At 29.3% G+C, this 23,830-nt stretch overlaps 1 protein-coding gene across 1 annotated transcript; it reads left to right on the top strand.

Annotated features, from left to right (window-relative positions):
• The first annotated feature begins 8,937 nt into the window (after positions 1-8,937).
• Positions 8,938-23,818, top strand: LOC149883223 (uncharacterized). The gene is made up of 8 exons (XM_090101243.1): positions 8,938-9,849; positions 10,894-11,000; positions 16,314-16,815; positions 16,934-17,129; positions 17,552-17,983; positions 18,077-18,199; positions 18,315-18,588; positions 23,126-23,818. The coding sequence occupies exons 2-8, from the start codon at positions 10,993-10,995 to the stop codon at positions 23,502-23,504; spliced, it is 1,914 nt and encodes a 637-aa protein (XP_089957369.1). The 5' UTR covers positions 8,938-9,849; positions 10,894-10,992; the 3' UTR covers positions 23,505-23,818.
• The last annotated feature ends 12 nt before the right edge of the window (positions 23,819-23,830 follow it).

The following is a 23,830-nucleotide window of genomic DNA, read 5'->3' as shown; positions in this document are numbered from 1 at the left end:
AATGTGTTTTCAGTCTCAGATTTATCTTTTTTATGCGAAAAAAAACCCCGGAGGCTGCAACTTTAATAATGTTACAAATTGTTCTATTTCAAATATGAAACTATCTTCTAAATCATTTGAGTAGACGTCTACAACTTTTTTCGCGCTAATTTGCAATTCCATGGTACTAATAGTTAACAGCTTCGATAGAAATCCAAATAACTTATTTACATGGTTGTAACCATCACTTCTTATAGTTAATTGTGTCACAGGTTTGTCAATAATGACAAAAAATGTATTCACTCGAAACTTGTCAGATACGCTTAAAGAATCAACTTGGTTTTCTCCGTTGCTCAATTTTTTAATTACCGTCCTTTTGTTCTTATCCGAATAGTCTTTTTCAATAAACCAGCTAAGTTTTTTTTGTAGAAGTAGTTGCGCTCCTTCGTTGTCAAAGACCGGAAAAAAATATATAATGCAGCGTTTTTGTTGACAGTTATTTTATTTTTGTGCTTTTGTTTTCAGACAATTTAGTAAATTTAACTTTGGCTCTTTTAAGTTAGTAAAAGATTTAATTTTCAGAGTTAATAAAAAATTATTTACTTTGAATCGGGGCCCCTAAAATTGTGGGGCCCGGGGCTATAGTCCCCCCTAGCCCCCCCCCCCCTTGATCCGCCACTGCAAGCAAAAATTCAAAATTTTTTTATAAATTTATATTTACTTAAGTTGAATAAATTATGAAATGTATCCTTCCATATAGTTTAATAACGGTATTTATCGGTTTTTCTCGTTTGAAAAAGTTAGTAATGATATGTTTTTTTTTAAGTTGAAAAATCATACGATATTATCGGTTTATAACAATATTTTATCGTTATGTTATCTTTTGCATTTCCAAAGACCTTATTGTACTGTCAAAGTTATCGGTATTTTTTTCAAAACCCAGTTATTGTATCGTTATCGTATCGTTTCCAAATAATAACGATACGCAGACCCTTAATTTAAAGAACGTTCAAAACCGAAACTTGTGGTAGAGGAGTTTTTTAGGTAATTATGGTTATTGTTTGTTTTATAGATAAAGTTTCATGGTCAAGTTGCCAATGTTTTTGCTGCGTGAGTAAGATTTTTGGTTTAGAAATTGTTTTAAATGTTACCGTAAAGTTAAATATGTAACACTCTAATCGTTGTTAGTTTATTTAAGCTATGCTTATTAATCTTTATCCTTTATTTAATTCTTGTTATTATGATTACAATATTATTGCCTGGAAATGGAAGTGTGCAAATCTTTGGGAACGATTTATTTTTCAATTTAATATTTACCTTTTCACAAAATTCTCTCATCAATCTCTAAAAAATTCTTCTCATAAAAAATTTCTCCAGGAGGAGAATTTCCGCAAAAATCTTTCTCATAAAATTCTCCTCATCAGGAGAACCCCTCAAGTTCTCCTCAAAAAAAAATTAAAAAAAATAAAAAAAATAAAAAAAACATTCTTTTTAAAACTCCTTAAGATTTTTTCAACCGTTTCTTTTCTATGTGTCCGCAGATGTTTCTTGAATTCTAGTATATGACAATGTAATTCTAGACAATGGGTTTTATCTTAAAGTTTGTTTAGCACTTTTGTTTAAACCACTAAGTCATGGTTCTCTAAAATAAGTTTAACTAGTTTTCTCTTGATTAGCGTTTGATTCAGAATGACCGCAGAGTTTTTGAGAATTTTACTGGCATCATCTCATAAAAGAAATTACAATTTTTTTCTGCTTGTTTTTTTGGAAAAACAGTATTAAAGATCTTCTAGTGTTACTGAACTACTTTCACGTAATTGCACATGTGTGTTCGCCTGGTAATTTGGTTGTCTCGCTTTTTTCTTGGATCTAATGTTATATGTTTGAATCGGAATGAAAACTTAAGGATGCTTATAATTTTTCTTTTTTTCCCTCCTCACACTATGGTAACCATATATATTTCCTTGCTTGGATATTTTTGGTGAATTTCTTAAATAACAAAACGCTTCAAGGTAAAGTTCTCTTTATTATTTTCCTAAAATACGTTTTAAAAGAAAACACATTTCAAACATTAGAAGTTTAAACCGAATGGAAATTATGCTGACATAAAAAATTCTTGTTAATTTAAACTTGTGTTTTATGACGCAAATAATTTACAGAGCGATTTCGTTGCTTGTACGGATTTGTACTTTTTCTTGCAAATTATTTCTTCCTTTCTTCTTACATTGTCATACTTCAGCAAATGCCTCTTTAAAAATAGACAGAGAAAAAAAACATTGTTTTTAAACTTTTGCACGCTGTTGTTCTATTTAATAACTAACTGCCTTTTCTCAGTGAAATGCTCCAAGAGCTTCAGCAAAGATCGCGTGAAACTGTCCGAATAACTGGATACCACAAATAAACCTTTTCCAGGACTTTACAGAAGTAGACTATTACTTAAAGGAAATGGTTGTAGATTTGATTTGGATAAAACCCGTCGGTTTCGTTGCCGACGGTTATCTGGAATATGTCCACTAACTAACATTAAACTGTTGTTGTTGTGCAAACAAAAGATATTTTGAAGATTTTGAAACTCAACATTTGGAAAATGATATAGATTTAAAAGAGCCATGCTTTACATTACGAGTTTGTAAGTGTACCAACAGTACTTCTTCTTGTTTATGTGGTCCATGTGGTTGCAATCGAGTCAGTTTAGATGTTTACTAAAAGCAGACGCCATAATTTTTTTAAGAGATCTTTTGCAGAACTTTGAAAATGTATTTTCTAATCTATTTTCTTTCGGTTTTTCAAAGCTTATAATTTTTTTTGCGAATTACAATTAATATTGACGATTGTTTTGATTAGTTTTTCAAATGTAAAGCAAACGACATTTCATTATTAAGATCAAGAGAAAAAAAGTTGGGAACTGGCATTTTGTAGCTAGCTATCAGTAGAAACAAAAATGCCACATAAAACTTTGTATTGGTTTCAATTGGTTAGTTTTGCATAAATCTTAAGGACGATATTACTATTCATCATTGTTAGATATTTCAGTTTACAATCATGTTTACATTGCTACGGAACGAAAAACTAACAACATTGATATTTATCAACTTACTCAATGAAATAGTCATTTTCGATGACGAAAATTTTTTAGCCCACTGTTGTTAATGATAAAGATAGTTGATCTGAAAAAGCCATCTATATGGGGTGGAAGTAGACCCATTTCACTGTCCAGAAATGCAAGTTTTTAAAACCAACAATGACGTTTGCTGAAAGAAATGAAATGCATACTTGTAAGGCCAAGTGGCAGCATCCACATGAAAACTGGGTGTTGTGCAGCAAGTTCCTATCTTTAGAAGCACTAGTTTCATGCATGTATATCTTTTATGTTTGTTTATTTATTGATACTTTAATGATCATTTTTATATTAATTAAACGCATTTCGTCCAACACATCTACTGGCAGACTACTATCATGGCTATTGGCCCCAATAAAAATTTGCTTCCTTTTTGGTTTCTTTTGAACATATTTTATCTAACATTTTTCATCGAGACCAACCAACTGAAGCTAAAATGGCAAGACTTAATATATACAAATAATAGACTTTATATCTGAATTATTTGTTATGTTAATCCATTGACCATGTTTGCTCCTAAACTTGTTATCATCATCTGTGTTATTATTACCTTTTCAATCTTTTCAAAAGTTTTTTTCGATGTCTTTGTTTATTTGACCGCTCATCCATTAGTTGTTTAATCCATTACCTCCGCATTTTGTTCCTACATAAAGCGTATCTTGTCTACTTTGAAGTTCATCATCACCAAGACTTAGCTAGCTGGTGACTCGTTTAAGTAAGAGAAGATTTTAAAACATGTTTTTTGAAGCTGATAGAAGGAAGAATTGACCGAGAAATATCTTGTAGATTTTTCAGTTTGAACAGCTTTTTTTTTTTCAACTTGCATTTTTGCAGACTTATAATTTTTTCTTTCTTTTTGCATTCCTCCACAGAAGAGATTACCCTCTACAACCAGATTGTGATCCGGTGGGGGCTAAAGAATAATGCCAATTATGCTTTTCTTAAACATTTCTTAGTCTTTTACTGTTTTTTTATTTCCACAGTCAATTTAACGCATCTCAATTTGAAGACGTGTTTTTAATTTTATATTTTTCAAGTTATTTATTCTGGAAGGAAGAAGAACAAGAGCAACAAAAAGAACATGAAGAACAAGAAGAAAGAGAAGAAGAATTCCCCCTCATTGATCGCTCGAAGAAACAGGAAAAATTTTTTTTGTTTGTTATTGATATCTCTTACAATAATGACAGATTTTTTCCTACTAAGATTGAAGAATTGTGCAACTTTTTTCCATCTGCATATAAAATCTCATATGAACTAACACTTTTCGCAGAGCCATTTGAATAAGCTTGTAATGTCTAATCTCAGTGCTCACTTGTCAATATAAGAGTGAAAACTATTCGATAATATATACAGTTTTTCCATTAAAACAAGTATGGGTTGAATTAGCTCAAGTTCTGAGTAAAAAATCAACTTTTTAGGTTTTCTATGTTAAGGTCTTGTGGAGAATTACAATTGGTATTCAAGAGACACAAGTCAGTTCACTTTTTTTACTAATTTGTTAATATTGTATTACCATCTGGTTTTGAATGAGCTATTTACTATCTTAATGTCTTTTATCTACAATTCACAACCGGGACATATTTCTAAGAATCTTTCAATAGATCGTAAGTGCAAATGCACATATTTACATTATGCACTCAGTGATCGCATAAAATTTTAATTTTTTAAAAAAAAAACAACTTTATGAGGTCTTTGAGTGGATAATATGAATATGTGCATTAACAACACACTTCATTAACAACTGACTCTTTGATTAAAGCTGAGGTTTCGGGTTTAATCAGTTTCTGTAAGGAATTCCACGTTTTCTTCCCACTTAAACTCACCTTCTGTCTCACAGTCTTTTTCTAAGTAACACACTGAATGAACTAAGGGGTTATACCAAAGGTCTTTCTTTCAGAAAATCGTTCAATGAAGGATTCATAGTTGTTGTCTAATAATTCAAGTACTTCTAAACTACACGCTCACTCAAAATTCATTACAAACCATATACAATAACATACCTTTCTCAATACCAACCAAACTGTTGACCACTCTTTGTGTCACTAAACTTCAGACATGGAACTGCATAACCAAAGTCAAGCTCTTTGAGCCTTCTCTAACATCTGTTTGAAGTATTTAATGCATAAAAGATCCACAAGATTGCTCATCGGGAGTCAACGGTAGGTTTATTTTTCCCGTCTCCAAGCAGGAAGTTTAAATCAAGAACTTCAAGCAACCCATCATGACTTAATTTGTGCAAAATCTAAAAGATACAAATAAAACCTCAAGTTATATGTTTAACATGTTTTTTGAAATCTGCTGGACCGAATGGTTTAGCTGTCAGTTCATGGTATAAGAACCAGTTTTCAATTAACAATTTTTTTTTTCAAGCCAGCAAATATTGTTAAAAATAATAACTTGGAGTAAAATCAGGTTAATCAAACAATCTTTGTTCGTGTATGTGAATATGATGAATTGAGTGCTAATAAGCGATAAATATGCCGAAGGAATATGCTTCATTTGTTACAATAGAATTGAATCTAAGTGACTTAGATTAAAGTGCTGAATAATGTAGAACCCACAGTAAGTTATATAGTTTTAAAAACTAAAATTAAACTACCTGGTGTACTTCTATTATTACTATTATTAGTTCTGATAAAATTTGGAATTCATAATTTTTTTATATATATACACATCTACAGCTATAACCTTTACTATTAAACAACAAACTAAAATCTTTTGTAAGTGGTGAGCAATAAAGTTTTTTTTTTATCATCATTATTTTAAAAACAATTCGAGTTACAACAATGCTTTCTAAATAAAGCAACAAAGCAAAGAGAAAATTACTTAAAAATTCTGTTTAACTTGATTTAATTTAAACTACGTTTAAGGTCAGCACGAAGAAAATTTTTTTAGCTGCTACTCGCCGAATTATTCCGAGGTTGAGTGCAATTAACTAAAAGAATTATTTGTAATCATGATTTATACAACATTTTGCTAATCAATTTTATTTCGTTACTGCCATTAGCTTTTTGTCTTTATTTTAACTTTCGCGCAATTTTTTTCTAGTTCGTAATAAATAGTTTTAAACCAATAAAACCTTAAATCGAGTGTTATTTAAAAACTAAAAGATAAAATTGTTCAAGCTATTAATATATTGTCCATTAACAAAAAGTTCATCAGAAATGAATATTTAGATTTATTTACGTTCAAACTTTCTATTTGGCACCCAGCAGTATGTGTAAAATTGAGTCTTGGAAGTGAGTGGAACAACATAGAAAGATTTTAGACTCCTAGATTGAAAAACAACTTTTGCCTGCACATTTATATACACTTTTGTAAGTTCCTTTCATTAAACAGAGCATCAACAAATTTACTGATCTCAGTGAAAATTTGAGGATAGGTAGTAAATAGAAGTAAAAATATAAAACTTGTTGTGCTATAAAAATCAGTTTGCATGTCTATAAGTTTAAAACGACCTTTCGAATAATCTTAAATTTTATTTGATTTGTTTATGTAATTGAATTTTAAAAAAATACAAACTTTATGATGCAGGTCATTTATTAAACATTTACAATTATTTATGTTTAGTTAAAGTGTCATTTAGATAACTATAAACTGAAGCTGATTCTGGTAATAGGAAACTTCAAAATGCCATTTTTCCGAATGAGAATTCCAATAGCCCCTAGTTGGTTGAAGTTATATAAACTTTTGTCTTTCACCAAATTTATTTAAATCTAAAATAGTGATTTTTCATAGAAGATTGAGCTTCTGTATCAATTTATTTTGGCAATCAATTACTTACTTTTTCCTCATTCTTTTGCATTTTTTTGGATGGAAGACTCGCTAAACAAAAATTTTACGAATAATATTTGCTCTCTTTACAACTATTCATTTAACAAATAATAATGATGCAGCGAAGTCCCACGGCCAACTTTATAGCTAACTTAACAATGACCTAATTTTTATCGCTGTATTGTTAAAGTTAGAAGGATAGTGGTGACTAAATGTAACAAAGCTTCTAAACTTTTTTTTTTCTATTGTATGTGATTTTTTACTATAACTTTTTTTTCTTTTGTAAGTATTTTTTTTATAGCTTTTATTCATCACTATCCTCGTATCAAGTCAAGATAAAGTCAAGATTAGTCTTTTACGTTTTTCTTGATTTAGACCAATATTGAAATGTTGTCAATGCTGAGATTAGTTCTTTGTTCTTGTTGATTTTCAACTGTTGAAAAAACATGCTCTGAGGTGGCTAATGGAACTGGAATACAAAAGAGCTTCCTCAATAGTCTGCTTAGAAGCGAGAATTTCTTACAGTGGTCTTCCAATATTCAAGGACATCTATGTCCTCGGGGAAAACTCTTTCATGCCAATAAATAATAACTTTACACTTTACCTCATATAAGAAAACAACATTTTTCAATCGGTTTAGTTAAACTGTGGCAAATGAACTGTTTAAGTGTATTTGTTGAGGTATCTTTATCAGAAGAGTTATTAAAGGGATCCTTCGGTGGTAACGAACTAGCACTACAAGTTTGGCTTTTTGAAGTATTTTTTCAGCAAACTTCAAGGATAGCATGAGTAGCGGCTATCTTTACATCCTCGTATCTTGCCTCATCAATTGCAAACATGAGTACACTCTTATATCTGGTTCAAAAATATGTGACTGAATACTCAATAACTCTGTTGCCACAATCAGTGAATCATTTTCAAATCTCACAATAATTGCCTCAGCTACTTTAACGGCAACAGTAAGTGAAATTCTGTTTCCAATTTGATCTAAGTTTTTCAAAAAGCTGTACAGTTTTAAGATCACTAAGTTGACTGTAGGACTTTGCTCTGAATTTAGACTACTCGAAACTTTACCAATTGAATGAACACATTAAACAATACGTTTCATGATATGAACTTCATCACTCTATGGCATCAATTCTTCAATAACCCTTGAAGTCTCAGTAATTTTAACCAAGCATAATTCGAGGTCAAAAATAAATTCTAATTGCTCAAGATCTGTGAGTAAGTACTCACTGAACAAATGTTGCTTCCTTTTCCATTCATTCAATCACAAATTTCTTCAAGGTACTAGTTGACTTAGCAGAATGATTAAAGTAGAAGAGGTTCAGATATCAGTTATGAAAGCTTAACCAACGATGTTGAGCTTATCCTCATCAACAATTTTTTTCATATATTTCATATATTTCATATATTTCATATATTTCATATATTTCATATATTTCATATATTTCATATATTTCATATATTTCATATATTTCATATATTTCATATATTTCATATATTTCATATATTTCATATATTTCATATATTTCATATATTTCATATATTTCATATATTTCATATATTTCATATATTTCATATATTTCATATATTTCATATATTTCATATATTTCATATATTTCATATATTTCATATATTTCATATATTTCATATATTTCATATATTTCATATATTTCATATATTTCAAATATTTCATATATTTCATATATTTCATATATTTCATATATTTCATATATTTCAAATATTTCATATATTTCATATATTTCATATATTTCATATATTTCATATATTTCATATATTTCATATATTTCATATATTTCATATATTTCATATATTTCATTTATTTCATTTATTTCATATATTTCATTTATTTCACTGATAAACTAATATAATTGAGGAATTCAAGTTCGAAAACGTTATCTTGAAGATATTGCTTTGTACTTTTCCCTTCGTTGATTGATTTGCTATTAAAAGGAACGTTTTGCTATCTACCATGGCAAATGGTAAGTTGTCAGTGATGACCCTCTTTGTTGATTCAGTCACTAACTTAACATTTTCAATATTATACTTTAGCCGCGGCATTGCAAAACGAGGTTTATTTGGAGCTTCAGTGTTTTTAGAGATTTTGGAACTCGAGGATCAGCAGAGGCAGATTATGTAGAGGGCTGAGTTTATGACCCAGGAGTGGCAACATCTCGAGCTCTTTTTGGTCTACTAATGCATTCTTCATCTGGAGACTTCTTGTTGATCTTTAAGTCACTATGCTAAGTTAGGTATTCTCTTACGATGATTAAGAAGAAAAGAAGTGCTAACTGCTTTTAAAACTAGTTCTTTATCACACTCATTTGCATTTGCTATAAATAAAAATTCCTAAAAATTTGACTTCTTATTTTAGGTATACCCATCTAGTTTGTAATAAAAAAAACCTATGGCATTACAATTTCAAAACGATGACACAATATTGAGTTTTTTAAATCGTCAACCCGATTTAAAAATGTAGCCAGATATTAATAAAGCTTGTTTTAAAAAATTAGATGTCTGTAAAATAACAAGTTAGATCGGCCAGAATATTTTAAAATAGTGTTATGGGTTGATTGTGGTTCATAACGTTACATATATAGAATTTATAAAAAAAATACATATTTCTTACTTAAATAATTGTTTGTAGATTAACTGTTGTACAATTGTTAGTTGTAAGTTTTTGCTGATTATCTTTTGCTATCTAATGATTCAGATTCGAATTCCCTTGAAACAGTTAAAATTATTAATAATTCAACAGTTTCAAGGGAATTTAATTTCTTGTAATAAAAAATGATTACTTATTAAAAAATTTTATATCAGATAGTTTTTAATTCCGAGAAATAACTCCACTTGCACAGTTAAATAATTAATAATTTAACTGTTTCAAGTAAACTTATATCTAAGTTTTTAGATCCTATCGCCATTGCTGACATACTTTTGGATTGATAAATCAGGTAAGAAATGTTACTTACACCATTTAAACTTAAATGAATTTATTCCTGCAAGAAAATTTCTTCATTGAAACGAATATTTTTGACGAAATTTGACGAATGTTCATTTCAATAAGTAATTTTTTAAGTACTCTTCAACGAATATTGGTACGCCCGTATTCCTTGAACGAATACCAATATTCTTTCAAGGAATATAGACCTACCAATATTCTTTGCCTTGTTTGCCCTGCCCAGTTTGTGATAAATTACAAAAACAGAAAAAAGTTAAAGCTGATTTGGAATAAATCCAAATTTATTGCCAAAAACATTATTGTCAATTCTTTTAAAACTAAAACTATATTACCATTAAAAAAAGTTATGACAGGAATTACAGGCACAAACAATAAAATTTTCTAATGATCAGACTAATGAAAAAAGTTCTTAGCAAGAGTTTAAACAAACGGCAGAAATTTTTTAAAAGTTTAACAAAATAAGTAATGTAGTCTGAGATCAACGGTCTAGCATAAAACACTGTTTTGTTTTCACTGAGGCTTTTGCAAAACATTCTTTTACAAGATATTGATTTCAAAAACATTTCAGCTCGCAGCTTTTTATTTTACTGGAAATGTTCCAAACGTTAGTTTTTTCCCTTTTTTCATCAACCTTAAGCATAGCATGAAACAAGCTCACGTTGGAAATGAAGTACGCTATAACTGATGTTGATTTGTTATAGCGTATTTTTAAGTTTTTTGTAGTATCATTTATATAACTCTTCGTACTTTTACATTATTAATAGAATATAACTATTAATATTAATAATGATTAGTAACTAGAAATTATAAAACGTACTTAACTGTGATTATGAAGGTGTTCATGAGATTAATTTACTAATCATAAAATACACCACTATGTAGTATATCGTCAAAGTGATTCGGGGCAGTATTTTTACTTTTCTTTTGTAACCTGCTTTTTTTTATCTATTTTCTTTTGTAGGTTTGGTCGTTTATAATTTAAATAAAATCGAGTGAAGTTTTATGTTAACTTTTTGGCGGTTTTTCTTTTCTAAAGCTAGGTAAAATAAACATTTCGAAGTCGAAGTATCAAACTATTTTGTTCTGTTGAAATCAGTTGTTTGATTGCATTTGGGAGTTTCAATCAAGTTCAACAATGAGCAGGTTAGAGATCAAGAAAAAATTTTTTCAAAGTCTGTGTTTAATAATTTTTTTTAGTTAGTTGAAACGACCGTCCATTAAATTAAAATATCAAATTGAATTCAAATGTAAAATTTTACAAAAATTTAATCTTGTAAAACACAAGCTAGGTTTTTACAAGCACAAATCCACGTCAAACAACAGAAAATTTTAGCATAAGTTAAAAGTGGGGGAACTATCGATAGCTTGTCAAAAGTTAATATTTATATTTATTTTCATTAAATAAAAAACATATTTTTCGTTTGCACGTTTTTCTCGAGAAATGTTTTGCCTGACAGTATATCGATAATAAACCAGAATATGGCAGTTTGTGGATGATATTCGGAAACTTTATTAAAGCTGGAATTTTACAGTATAGCTATCAAATGAAAATAAAAGATAAGAAGTTATTTTCAGTTTATGTTGCACCTTTATTTAAAAGAATGCTTTTTTTTTATTATACGGAGTACTTTTAATATTTATAAAGAGTGCCTTGAATATCGCACCACAAGTTTTAATTTTTTAACAAATATTCTTAACACTCGTCTTTTACCTTGTTTATGGAGCCAATCTACTTTTGATTTCTTCAGTGGGTATTTTAACATTACGGTGCTTCGAATCATAAATATTGCTTTATTCATTATTTGTGCCCCCAGACTTTCTCAGACTTCATTGCTTTTAATAAATGGCCTTGCTCAAGTGTCCTTTCGACAAGTCTCGATGGCCTTGCACAAGTCTCGATGGACTGATAATTCAGTATGGAGCGTACTTGAGGCAAAATACTAATGACATTAAAACTGTTTTTGATTTAACAATTAGTTGCAAGGTAAAAAAGGTAATAGTGGTAAGGTGGCAAGATTGTGGAGAGATAGCATTAAACGGGATAAAAAAGATGGCCAAAGGCTGAATCCGAATGAGAAAGAGAAGGGTAGATAGACAATACCATCAACAGGTGACAGAACCAATAAATTGAAAAAGCTTCTGGTATATCCTCATTTTTCCTCAGTTCCTGTTCCTATCATTTCAAAGACATCATTGGTCGCGATAAAACCTCTTATATCAACACATGCTGCATTAAACTAGGTTGTTATTTTTAACCAAACAGTTTTCCAACCCTAAGTATAAAGATTAATTTAGCAAGTTTTATTTTCAGGGTAAAATTAAGAACAAAACCTAAGAATAATTTATTTTCAGAGCTACCTCGGCTCGTACTGAAAAACATTTCTCGGATACTTAGTAGTAACCAAAGTTATTATGAGAATAAATCTTTCTTTTAAAGTTGCACTAAAAGGTGGTCAACAGCCACGTGACCAACAATTTTCCCGAAGATCACTATAAAGTTTGTGCCCTTAAAGGCTATGATGAGATTTAACAAAAATTGTTGCCTTTCCGGCTCCTCCGAGTAATTGAAGAAGAAGATTGCTGAGCGTATTCAAAAACCATGTCACGCAATAAGAGAGAAGTTCCAAAAATTTGTAATGCTATCATATTTTAATCAAGAGGTTGAATTAGGTCTGCAGTTAAATAGGTTATGTTTGGAACTCTTTTAGGATAACCGGTACCATTCCCTAAAAGCGATTGAACTTCCTCCGCAACCCAAGTTAGATAACTAATATGAAGTTGTTGAATTAAATAAAAACGTTTTCTATAACCTGTCGCCTTTTATATTGTTTGATAAACATCTCCCATAGCTGGGTTGCCGCCACGCCATTTAATTTCAAAGTTTTCTTTAAAAAAATCTTTTAGAATCTGTTTGACCATTTCGAGATATAATTATTTGTGAGACCTAACAACCATAATGAAATCCCATATTTTTATTAAACGGACTAGGTAGACACTATAGAAGTTAGGCTATTTTGTACGAGCAAAAGCTAACAATTATTTTCTTCTAGTATCCGGCAATTAAGCTTTTACGGAAGTGAAAAACTTAATCGCCGAATACTTGAAGAAAATAATTTTATTATATTATGAAGATAGGAAACATTCAATAAACGTCAAAGTAAAAGACACTTTTTGAAATTATCTAAACTCTGAAATGGGTTAAAAAATTAACTTCGATTTTTTATCATTTATTCACTGTTTAATAAAGTTACTGTCTCGAGGAGAGGACTTTGGATGGGAATTTGAGCTGGGCCTCAAACTGATTGAAGTCATACCAATTTGAGTGATTACTCGAAGCTTCGCCCTATAGCAACGTATATATTTCCCGACAATGGTCCGGTTCTGGCTGCGGAACAGGGCCGGGTCTGGCTTGCCAGATCTGGTGCATTGTCGCCATGCACATTGGCTTAACTATAGCCCAGGGCTGGCTAGCCATTGGAAGCTCTGGCGTTTCAACGGGCTACCACTGGCAAATGCTAAAAGGTCCTATGCAAGCCTATAGATTCACCAGAGCCGAGTCGGTGACGGGCCAAAAACAGTAAATCGCTATTATTATAACGTTCCTCTTCATCAGTTTTATATATTGCATGTACATATCACTCTAATGTGAAAACAAAATTTTTGTAATATTAATTTATTTTATTTAAATTATTAAGGCCTTCCATTTAAATGTTCCTTATTAATGGAATAGAGAAAATACAATTAAGTTAAATCACTCTTTTCGATTTGTAAATTTAAAACAAAATGAATATAAATTGCTTCATCAAAATAAAACCAAATTCATCAAACAAATTCTATTTATAAATCTTATAAAGAAGAATTCGTTAACAAAAACAAATTATTTTTGACTTTATTATTATATTATATATGAAGTAAATTATTATTAATATATATGATATAAAATATGACAATATTATAATACATAATATAAACTATTACATAAAAATATTAAAAAAATGTGATTTATATACATTTACATTTCTTCAGAAATGTTTTATAAGGGGCTAGCTATTTTACAATTTTTTTTATTATCATTAATAAATTATTTGTGTCATCATCAAAATCCCTTTAAGAAACATTTAGAACTAAAATGTAAAATCAATCTGTGTACATAATTTATGCCAGGCTGCAAATATAGCAACCATACTGCAAACAATTGGTATTTAACAATATTTAAAGCTATTTATCTCAGCAGACTTTCTTATGGCTCTTTGTTTTCTGCCACCGTTATGATCAATAGCCCCTGCCAAATAGTGAACAACGGCTTTTTGGATGTCACTTTCGGATGTACCTTTGGTTAGACCATTTTTTCTTAATGCTCCTGTGAATATACATCATCCTTTGTAGTTGTATACAACACATTACTTGTTACTATACATAATATTAAGAATAAAATATACATCATGTATGTTATCAAAAAATGTATGATACATATAAGTTTAGATCTTTAAATGTTAATAATTACCCCTTAAAGTTTAAGAATAATCCCTTCTAGCTTAAGATATAAATGGATGTAAGAAGACCTTAAATTTTACTGTTGGAAGCTTATTTAGATTCATAATGTATTATATAATAAATTTTTGAATAAAGAAATATTTAAATCATCTACTAAACTTTTTTATTAATATTACATACTGTTATACTTACTACTATTTGAAATTTAAAATTTCTGCACAATCATATAATAAATTACTATGTTGGCAGCTTCCAACAGTAAGATGGTCATCAATTATCATTTTAAACCTATATAATAACTAGGTTTCTTTGGTCTAAATTTATAATTTTGACTTTTTCTTCACTGCTATTAAACAAAATAAATTAAAACAAAAGATAAATTAATAAAACAAAACAAAAAATAAATTAAGACTAAAGATAAAAATTATACTTAGTCTTACTGAGAACTTGTACCTTATTTTATCATATTTATTATAAAAAACGAAAAAAAGAAAAGGTAACATGCAACAAAATATTGTAAGAATGTTTTGATAATCAAAAAATATATATTTATATTTGAAATTTATGTAAATATTTTTAAAAAAAACGTTATGTTAAACAAAATAAACAGTTTTTTTTATTTGAAACTTTTATATTTATCAATATTTGAACTCAAGATGTAAAACTTCATTATAATCAGTTTTATAATTTTCACATAAGCGTTCGTTGATTCCGTCGCCATCTTGAGAGTCCAAATCTTGCTTCAAAAAAATTGCCGTAAAGCTATTCACTTATGATTTAGAGCAGTGGTCCAGTTGTGGCTAGCCAACTCTGGCGTGCCATCTGTGTATATGTATCGGCCCGTTATTGGATAACCAGGACTGGCATGCCGCAAAAGGACCACATGGCAGTTGCTATCTGGCAAGCCAGCTCTGGTGAATCTTTCACGGTACAACAATGGCTCATATCGGCTCCGACATGCCATTCATTGAACTTTAATGGCCCGTAAATGGATCGCCAGAACTGGCGTAGCCGGCACTAGCCCGAGCGCTGCTACTTGGGTCTTTTCAAGACTATTGTTGATTACTATTTGTTTTTAAGATTAAAAAGTAAAATTGCCATTTTTTAAATAAGAAAGAAAAACTTAATAAACATTTTCTTCACCACACGCAAAAACCAAAAAATAAATCAAAATAAACTCAAAAACAGTTCTTTTAGAGAGGTGGTAACCGTGAAACTACGCTCCTAACCCCCAATCCACTTTGCCGCATTACCTGGGCTGCGGAGACCCATCAGAGTAAATTGGCTCCAAGCCTCTCGACGGTCATAGGTTCAAAATTAAGTTTTTTAAAGTTACATCAAAACTAATAGATCACGTTTTCCACTGCTAAAAGCAGCCACTTTTAACACTTGGACCGCAGTTCGCTTTGGCCAACATGATTAATGCAACAGAACTAGGCTAAAGTGTTAAGAATTAAAGTACAATAAATTATATGTATTTTTCAAACAAGGAAAGCTTTTTTATTTAATGCAACTTTGACACATTAATTGGACATGAAATCCAACATACGATGTTATGCTTACAAGTGGCTTCTTTATTAGACCTTTATGAAAATCTAAGCTCGAATACTTTAAAATTATTTATCGCAGACCACCTATCTGAAATTTAAAAAAAAAAGTTTTAAAGTTTAATAGAACTAATAGATAATAAATAATATTTTCCTTATTTATTTTTAAAAAATAAAGAAAGAAAATTAAATTTGAGTATATTAATCATATTACTTGGTTTTTTTAAAAAATAGTCGATAGATTTTTTTTTTTTTTTTTTTATGTAAATGCTAAACAGAGGAGACATTAAATAAAATTTAAAAAAATTAAAATAAGATACAGCTTTGATTGCGAAACCTAAATCTTAAAATATTTTTGTTTGTTAATCTTTTCTGACTTTATATCTAATCATTAACTTTTACTAAATTTTCAAAGCGATGCTGAGCATGGTGGTGTTAAGTCTCCTGTAGTTTCACAACCATCAAATAGTTTTGGTCAAGTCAATCAAATCAAGGCTCCTGTAGTTTCACAACCATCAAATAGTTTTGGTCAGTTACCAAAAGATATGAAAAACAATAAAATTTATTACCCTGAATCTATGAAGCTCAAGGTCTCAGCATGGCCGATATGTGTTCCTTTGTTTTTCATCCCATATATATTGGCAGGCGGTGTGTTCTTACTTTTGTTAGGCAGTTGGTTCTTCGTTGATAATAAAGTACCAATAATTATTGGAGGTGTAATCTTAGGACTTATGATACTGCTTATTATCATTATTCTACTTTGCTACATTACATGCTCTTTTAACGGCAGACGAAGTTTTATGAAATGGTTAAACGGTATGTATGTTAACTGTTGCTGCCGAATCGATTTCACGTCAAAACTTAGTTTAGCTGATGCAATTAGGCGGTATGAGGAGCAACGCGTTTTATTAAGTAAAGTAAGCTTTTAGTAGACTTATTGTAAATTCGTCTTTTTCTTTTATATTTGAATAACGGCAGCCCATTTTCACTGTAAAGAGGGTTTTGTAATTACAAAATAACCTACAACTTTTATAGGAGATTACTGAGGTTGTTATCAATCATCCTTTCTTGGTGGCAATTATGGAAACATTATATAGTAAGATGCCGAATTTCTTCTTCTCTTATCTTATATCTGGGAGTTTGAGAGAAGGTTTTGGAAAAATTCTTCCATCAACATCAATCTTGGCAAGCGATTATGACATAATGCTCATTCCTGATGGTGTAAGTGTAGGTAAGATCTGTTTTAATGACTTTAGTTTAAAAACAAATGTTGCTTCCTCTTCGTTAAACATATGCAAGTCACATTATATTTAGGTTGTGCGAAATAGTATTGGTTGAAAATGGGCAGTCTTATAGTTTCTGATCTGATATTTGATCGTGCACTAGTAGAAGTTTCTTTGTGTTCTGTTTTACACACGCTTTATTACCTCCTAATACAACCCAAGAGTTCTTCATTTTATCTAAATTAGGCTTTTATCAACTTTTGAGTTGTGTTAACTCTCATGCATAATCTAAATTCTTCAATTTCGCGTAAAAGTTGCTTCAAACCCAAGAAAGTTCAACAACCTTACAAACTGTGGCAGTTTTGACCTGTTCTTAACATGTTTCAACTACTAATTTTTCTTTTCTTTTTTTTTTTTTTTTTTTTTTTAGCCGTAAATAGGCTCAATGAATGCAACTGGGTGCAGAACACCTCACCGGTGTTTACTGCTGTTGAAACAGAAAATTCGAAAGGACACGTATGGTTGAAACTTGAAGATAAATATTTAGAACAGTGGGAAAAGTTTTGTCTTCGAAGACACGTTGAAAATGAAGGATGCAGTTTCCTCTCTTCAAAGCTTTTTATCAATCATCTAAAAAATATAATTACTGAATCAAAAGAGATCCGTAATTTTGTTTCTAAACAATTTAATTCAAAGTTTGACAACGTTTGTATTACTGGAGTTCCGAAAGGGCCGGCCCTTAATACTGAGGTTAAAGTTGTAAAAAAAGGTGTAGTTTGTTCAGGCGATAAATGGCAAAAGCTGTTTGATGCAGACTTCACTCTCGCCCTTCATTGCAGATTCTGGCCTGAGGCGGCCAAAGGTGTGTTTAGTAAAATGTAAAATCAAACTAGTCTGGCTTGGTATTTTTAGAATTTTGGTTTTAGTACTTTTAACAAAATCTTTTCAAAAATAGGATTTTTTGACCCTGAAAGAAGGAAGCATTGGCCAAGCATTGAAGCTGTCAGCACCATTCGAAAACTAGGATGTCACGTAACACCAAAAGCTTCAACCACTGCTCTTGTCAAACTGTTTACAGGTAAAAGCGTTAAACACCTGCGTTCTTGTATAAAATTCAACTGCAGATGACTGACCTTATATATCGCACATGAGCCAACATGCAGTTTAAAAATGAACATGCTTTTGTTTTTCAGAACAACCAGAATACACCACTTATGGTCAAAGCACTTCGTTAGAGTGGCGATATTCATTTTCTCAAGCGGAAATTATTTTGTCAGATAATATTCCATCAAGCGCTCGCTCTGCTTTTTTAGCATTAAAAGCAGTCAACAAGCGCCATTTCCATCGCAAAGGAAAAGAAATACCGAGTTACGCTCTCAAATGCATATTACTCAGTCTGGTGGAGAAAAAACCGAACTCCTTTTGGGAGTGTTCAAATCCGAATGAAGTGGTAGAGGAGTTTTTCAGGTATTTTGATTTTTTGTTTTTTAGTATTATGTTTACTTGTCATGGTCAAGTTGCCACAGTTTTAGTGTTCAGCTCGAATGAAATTTTTCATCATGTTTTTTACTTTGCTTTAATCATTGCAACAAAATTGAAAATTGGAACGGTTTAATCAGTGGTAGTATATTATAACATGCTTTTTAATCCCTTATTCATTATTTAATCATTTTATTTTGATTGTAATATAATTTTCTGGAAATGGTAGTCGGCAAATATTTGGGAACGAGTGTTTTTTTTATTTATAACTTTTATTATTATTTTTTTTTCTTTCTTTTTTTATTGTTTTTAGTATAATTAAGTTTTTTACTGTTTGATTAATTATAACTTCCACCGAAAACGCAGCGCAGTGACTCAAAACAACAACAAAAATCGCAATAAACTCCTTACTGCGTATTTGTATATATAGGGTCCTTTTTTTGAATAATATTAAGTTTCAATGATTGTATATTTAAAAAGTAAAAAAATGCCTTTTCATAAAACCTATAGTTTATATTTTATGGTTAAAAGAAGTTAAAAGTTTTTTTAAAAACATTTTTTTCAATGAAATCTGAAAAATTAGAGATTTTTATTTAGTAAAATTGGCGACCTTTTAATCTAAATCAAAGTCGTTATTTACTTTTAAGATAATCTTTTAACTTTAAATATTTGAAATGTATTGAAAAAAAAAAAAATATTAATCTGATTTTTTTGTTCAAATTAGAAGGATTTTCTAAATAATTATAGAATATACTTTTTTTTGTTTTGAATGTCAGCTAAATAATTATAGAATATACTTTTTTTTGTTTTGAATGTCAGCTAAATAATTATAGAATATACTTTTTTTTGTTTTAAATGTCAGCTAAATAATTATAGAATATACTTTTTTTTGTTTTGAATGTCAGCTAAATAATTATAGAATATACTTTTTTTTGTTTTGAATGTCAGCTAAATAATTATAGAATATACTTTTTTTTGTTTTAAATGTCAGCTAAATAATTATAGAATATACTTTTTTTTGTTTTGAATGTCAGCTAAATAATTATAGAATATACTTTTTTTTGTTTTGAATGTCAGCTAAATAATTATAGAATATACTTTTTTTTGTTTTGAATGTCAGCTAAATAATTATAGAATATACTTTTTTTTGTTTTAAATGTCAGCTAAATAATTATAGAATATACTTTTTTTTGTTTTGAATGTCAGCTAAATAATTATAGAATATACTTTTTTTTGTTTTGAATGTCAGCTAAATAATTATAGAATATACTTTTTTTTGTTTTGAATGTCAGCTAAATAATTATAGAATATACTTTTTTCTGTTTTGAATGTCAGCTAAATAATTATAGAATATACTTTTTTTTGTTTTGAATGTCAGCTAAATAATTATAGAATATACTTTTTTTTGTTTTAAATGTCAGCTAAATAATTATAGAATATACTTTTTTTTGTTTTGAATGTCAGCTAAATAATTATAGAATATACTTTTTTTTGTTTTGAATGTCAGCTAAATAATTATAGAATATACTTTTTTTTGTTTTGAATGTCAGCTAAATAATTATAGAATATACTTTTTTTTGTTTTGAATGTCAGCTAAATAATTATAGAATATACTTTTTTTTGTTTTGAATGTCAGCTAAATAATTATAGAATATACTTTTTTTTGTTTTGAATGTCAGCTAAAAAAAAGATTCCACCAAGTTCCGAGAAGAAAATGTTTTTTTTTTTTTCAGTTAATTAACACTTACTTTTAGAATATAAAGGGATTGCTGCAATCACCTGCGATATAGGGAGTTATTAAAGAAATACAAATATCAATGAATCCATAAAAACCTTGTTTTGCACCATTTTTTAACAGTAGTTATATCAAAACAAATGAAAATGGCAGAAAGCAAGGTTTTTATGTACTCATTTGCATTTTTATTTCTTCAATTTGAGTTTTTTACTTGTATAACTTGCTTAATATATCAAATATAGTTTTAAGAAACTTAGTTTTGTCATCATAAGCTACTTTGAAGTTTGTTAAAACGTTTAATGTTAATTTTGAATAATGATTTATTATTCGATAAGTAAATCAGATTTAAAATAGATTTACTCAACAACTTCAGAATTTCGTGTAATATACAAGTAACATTTACTTAAACAATGAAAACATTATAGGAAACTTAATGTAATAATTGTCAAAATAACAATAACATAAAATTGTAAACAGTGTAAAGTAAAAAATGATATAAAGTACTCAAAAATCTTTCTCATATATATTAATGACTTTATTAACTCGGTGATTCTTAAAACCAATAACAACAAAAAGATTAGATCTTATCCCGAATATACGTTAATCAGGAGTGGATAAATTATGATAATGAAAGGATTTACTTTACGAAATAAAATAAAGCTAAAGAAATTAGCGAAAAGAACAAATAAAGTAAAGGCTACTTTAACTACATTTGTTTCAAAATTGAAGAAAAAACAAAAACAATGAAAGAATATCAGTGGCTTAAAGAAAATCTTATGACCAATAAAAGTAGCCATTTTGGTTCTGGAAACCCCTTGAACTATGGGTGGTCATTGGGAAGCAAATCAAAAGAAAAAAATAAAAGAACTAGGTGTTGAACATCATTAAAAATTTTTTGAAAAAAGTCAAATATTTTACAAATCAATAATGTTAAAGACACATTTGATAAAACCTGTTTTTTAAATATGAGTGAAAGCAGCTTCTTGCATTAGAAGTGAATACTGACCTCAGAGATAAGCAATAATAAATGATCAGAGAATAAGCCCTTGGATTCATATTTATCCCCTCTTGCAGGATATTTTAGTGTCTTTAGATATTTTTACATACGAGAAAAAGTTAAATACAAAAAGTTAAATACAAAATTATTTTTCCCACTTATTTCAGTTGTTACCATAAATATTGCTGAAACTGTGTTTATATAGGTGGTATAACAATATCAATAGTAGTAGCTGAAATAAATGTTGGTAAATCTGCCAGCACTTAAAAATTATGAAGTCTTTTCTGAAATTACTTTGATTGTGTTCATAAGATTGCTTAACATTCTTATAACCATATCTTGTGGATATCCTATTAATAACGATGAATTAGATTTATACTGCCACTGAAACAGCTATTCTTACTATGAGTTTGTATGCCTGGTACGTTATCCCCCTAACTGCGCACAAGCTCCTACTGCATAGTTTTTTTATATTACATAAGTTAATTTTGCTAATTGTGGTATGTTCTTAGGATGTGCTGGAGAGTTTGATAGAGAGCAAATTTTAAAATCATGAGAATTATTTAGGAAAACCATTACTAGATGAAGTTATTAAAAAAGATTGCAAGTTAAATAATGAAATAAATAACAAATCTGAAAAAAAAACTTCATTTTTATGTATCGACATCCTTTAAAGATAATTTTTATGAAAATGTCAGGAAGAGTAATGTACCGAGATCTTGTGAATTGGCTTGAAAATTCTAAAATTGTAATTGAAATTATTTTTTTACATATAGACAAACTTAACGCGCGCGTAAACGCGTATGCACGCAATATACGCGCTAAAGGTGCGTCTTAAAATAATTTTGTTGACAAATTTTAATTATTTGACTCGAGAAACTATTGTTTTCACATAAAAAAATGTTTATTTACAATTTTTATCAAATTTTATTGAGTTTTCGCCATTTTTTGATCATCCTGAGTCACTGTGCGCAGTATAAAATCCCATAATCATTCTAAATTTATCTACTTTTTCTGTTAGCTTCCTATTTCTTTGTTGGAAAATGATAATTAACACACCTAATTTCATGTGATCCGAAAAGTATTTATCAATCGGAATTTGTAAAAACGTATCCGAAAGCGTTGATTCATCTCATCAGAAAAGTTTTTTTCACTGCTGAGAATTACCTTAAGTTGCTTTTTCACAACTTTTTCATTTTTTTCGGAAATCGATTACTTTTAAATGTAACACTCTTTTAAACAGTTCAGTTTTGCACCACTTATTTTGGGATCAGTCATGGAAAAAGTTAATGAGTTTTACATTAGTTTCTGGTCTTTCCCAACATTGTTTGTTTGTTATACTTTTCTTGAATAGAAAGTTCTTTTTTTCTACTCAACAAACTGTGGGCTTTTACACATACGTATGTTACTTGTTTGTTTTTTCTCGCATCGAAGCTTTTTTTTTTTTCTATTCACGGAGAATGCTGTCTATTTGTTATTTTCCATACAATTTTTAAAGAAAAATTATTTCATGGAAAAAGTACACGTTTAAATTAACTGGAGGATATTCTTGCATAGTTTCCCGTTAACTTAAACTTGCAGTTTAGGAAACCATTAACTTTCAAACCGATTCCGACTGATTACACAGATAAATAATTTTTTTTTGCCGAATATTACTTCTTACATTGTTATTCTTCTGAAAATACCTTTTTTTCAATTAGATTAAGAGATAAAAATGCTTTCCCGGAAAAAAATATTGCTCTGAAACTTTATCACGCTTGCGTTTCCTGTTATAATTTATCTCCTTTTTTCAGAGAAATGCTCCAAGAGCTTCAGCGAAGATTGCTTGAAAAAAACTGCCCGAATTACTGGATACCACAAATAAACCTTTTCCAGGACTTTACAGACCTAGATTATTACTTAAAGGCAATGATTGTAGATTTGGTGGAGAAAAATCCCGTCGGTTTCGTTGCCGACGGTTATCTGGAATATGTCCGCTACCTAACATTAAATTGTTGTTATTGTGGAAAAAAAGGATATATTGAAGATGCCGAAGCTCAACCATATTTTGTAAATAATGTAGATTTAATAGAGCCATGCTGTATCTTACCAGTTTGTAAGTGTGCCAACAATACTTCTTCTGGTTTATGTGGCCCATGTGATTATGATCGAATCAGTTTAGATGTTTACTAAAAGCAGGTAGCTTCTTTTTTCCTCTGAAAGATCTTTTGAAGAACTTTTAAAATACATTTTCTTAATTTAGAAAGTTATGTTGAGTTTTTAAAGGCTTTCAACTTTTTTGCTAAATTATGAATATGATTGACAATTTTTTTAATAAATTTTTAAATGTAAAAAGAAAAAAAGATGCTTCATTATTAGTTTTTGTTTAATACGTTTTATTATTGATTTGTTATATTTGATTGCAGATGTAGAGAAATAAATTGAGAACTAGCACTCTGTATGTAACTATTAGAATAGATGAAAATACCAAATAAAACTTTTTATAAGATTCCGTTGTT

This window comes from Hydra viridissima, unplaced genomic scaffold (assembly GCF_058129835.1).
Source record: "Hydra viridissima isolate aposymbiotic clone 2 unplaced genomic scaffold, HvirCarnegie_v1 scaffold_10, whole genome shotgun sequence".
Taxonomy (NCBI): Eukaryota; Metazoa; Cnidaria; class Hydrozoa; order Anthoathecata; family Hydridae; genus Hydra; species Hydra viridissima.
This window is presented reverse-complemented; position numbering and strand designations above follow the sequence as displayed.

Coding starts and splice junctions, on each gene's coding strand:
- LOC149883223 (XM_090101243.1), top strand. Junction 17,984..18,076: donor CTGGCCTGAGGCGGCCAAAG/GTGTGTTTAGTA, acceptor TTTCAAAAATAG/GATTTTTTGACCCTGAAAGA. Junction 18,200..18,314: donor TCTTGTCAAACTGTTTACAG/GTAAAAGCGTTA, acceptor TTTGTTTTTCAG/AACAACCAGAATACACCACT.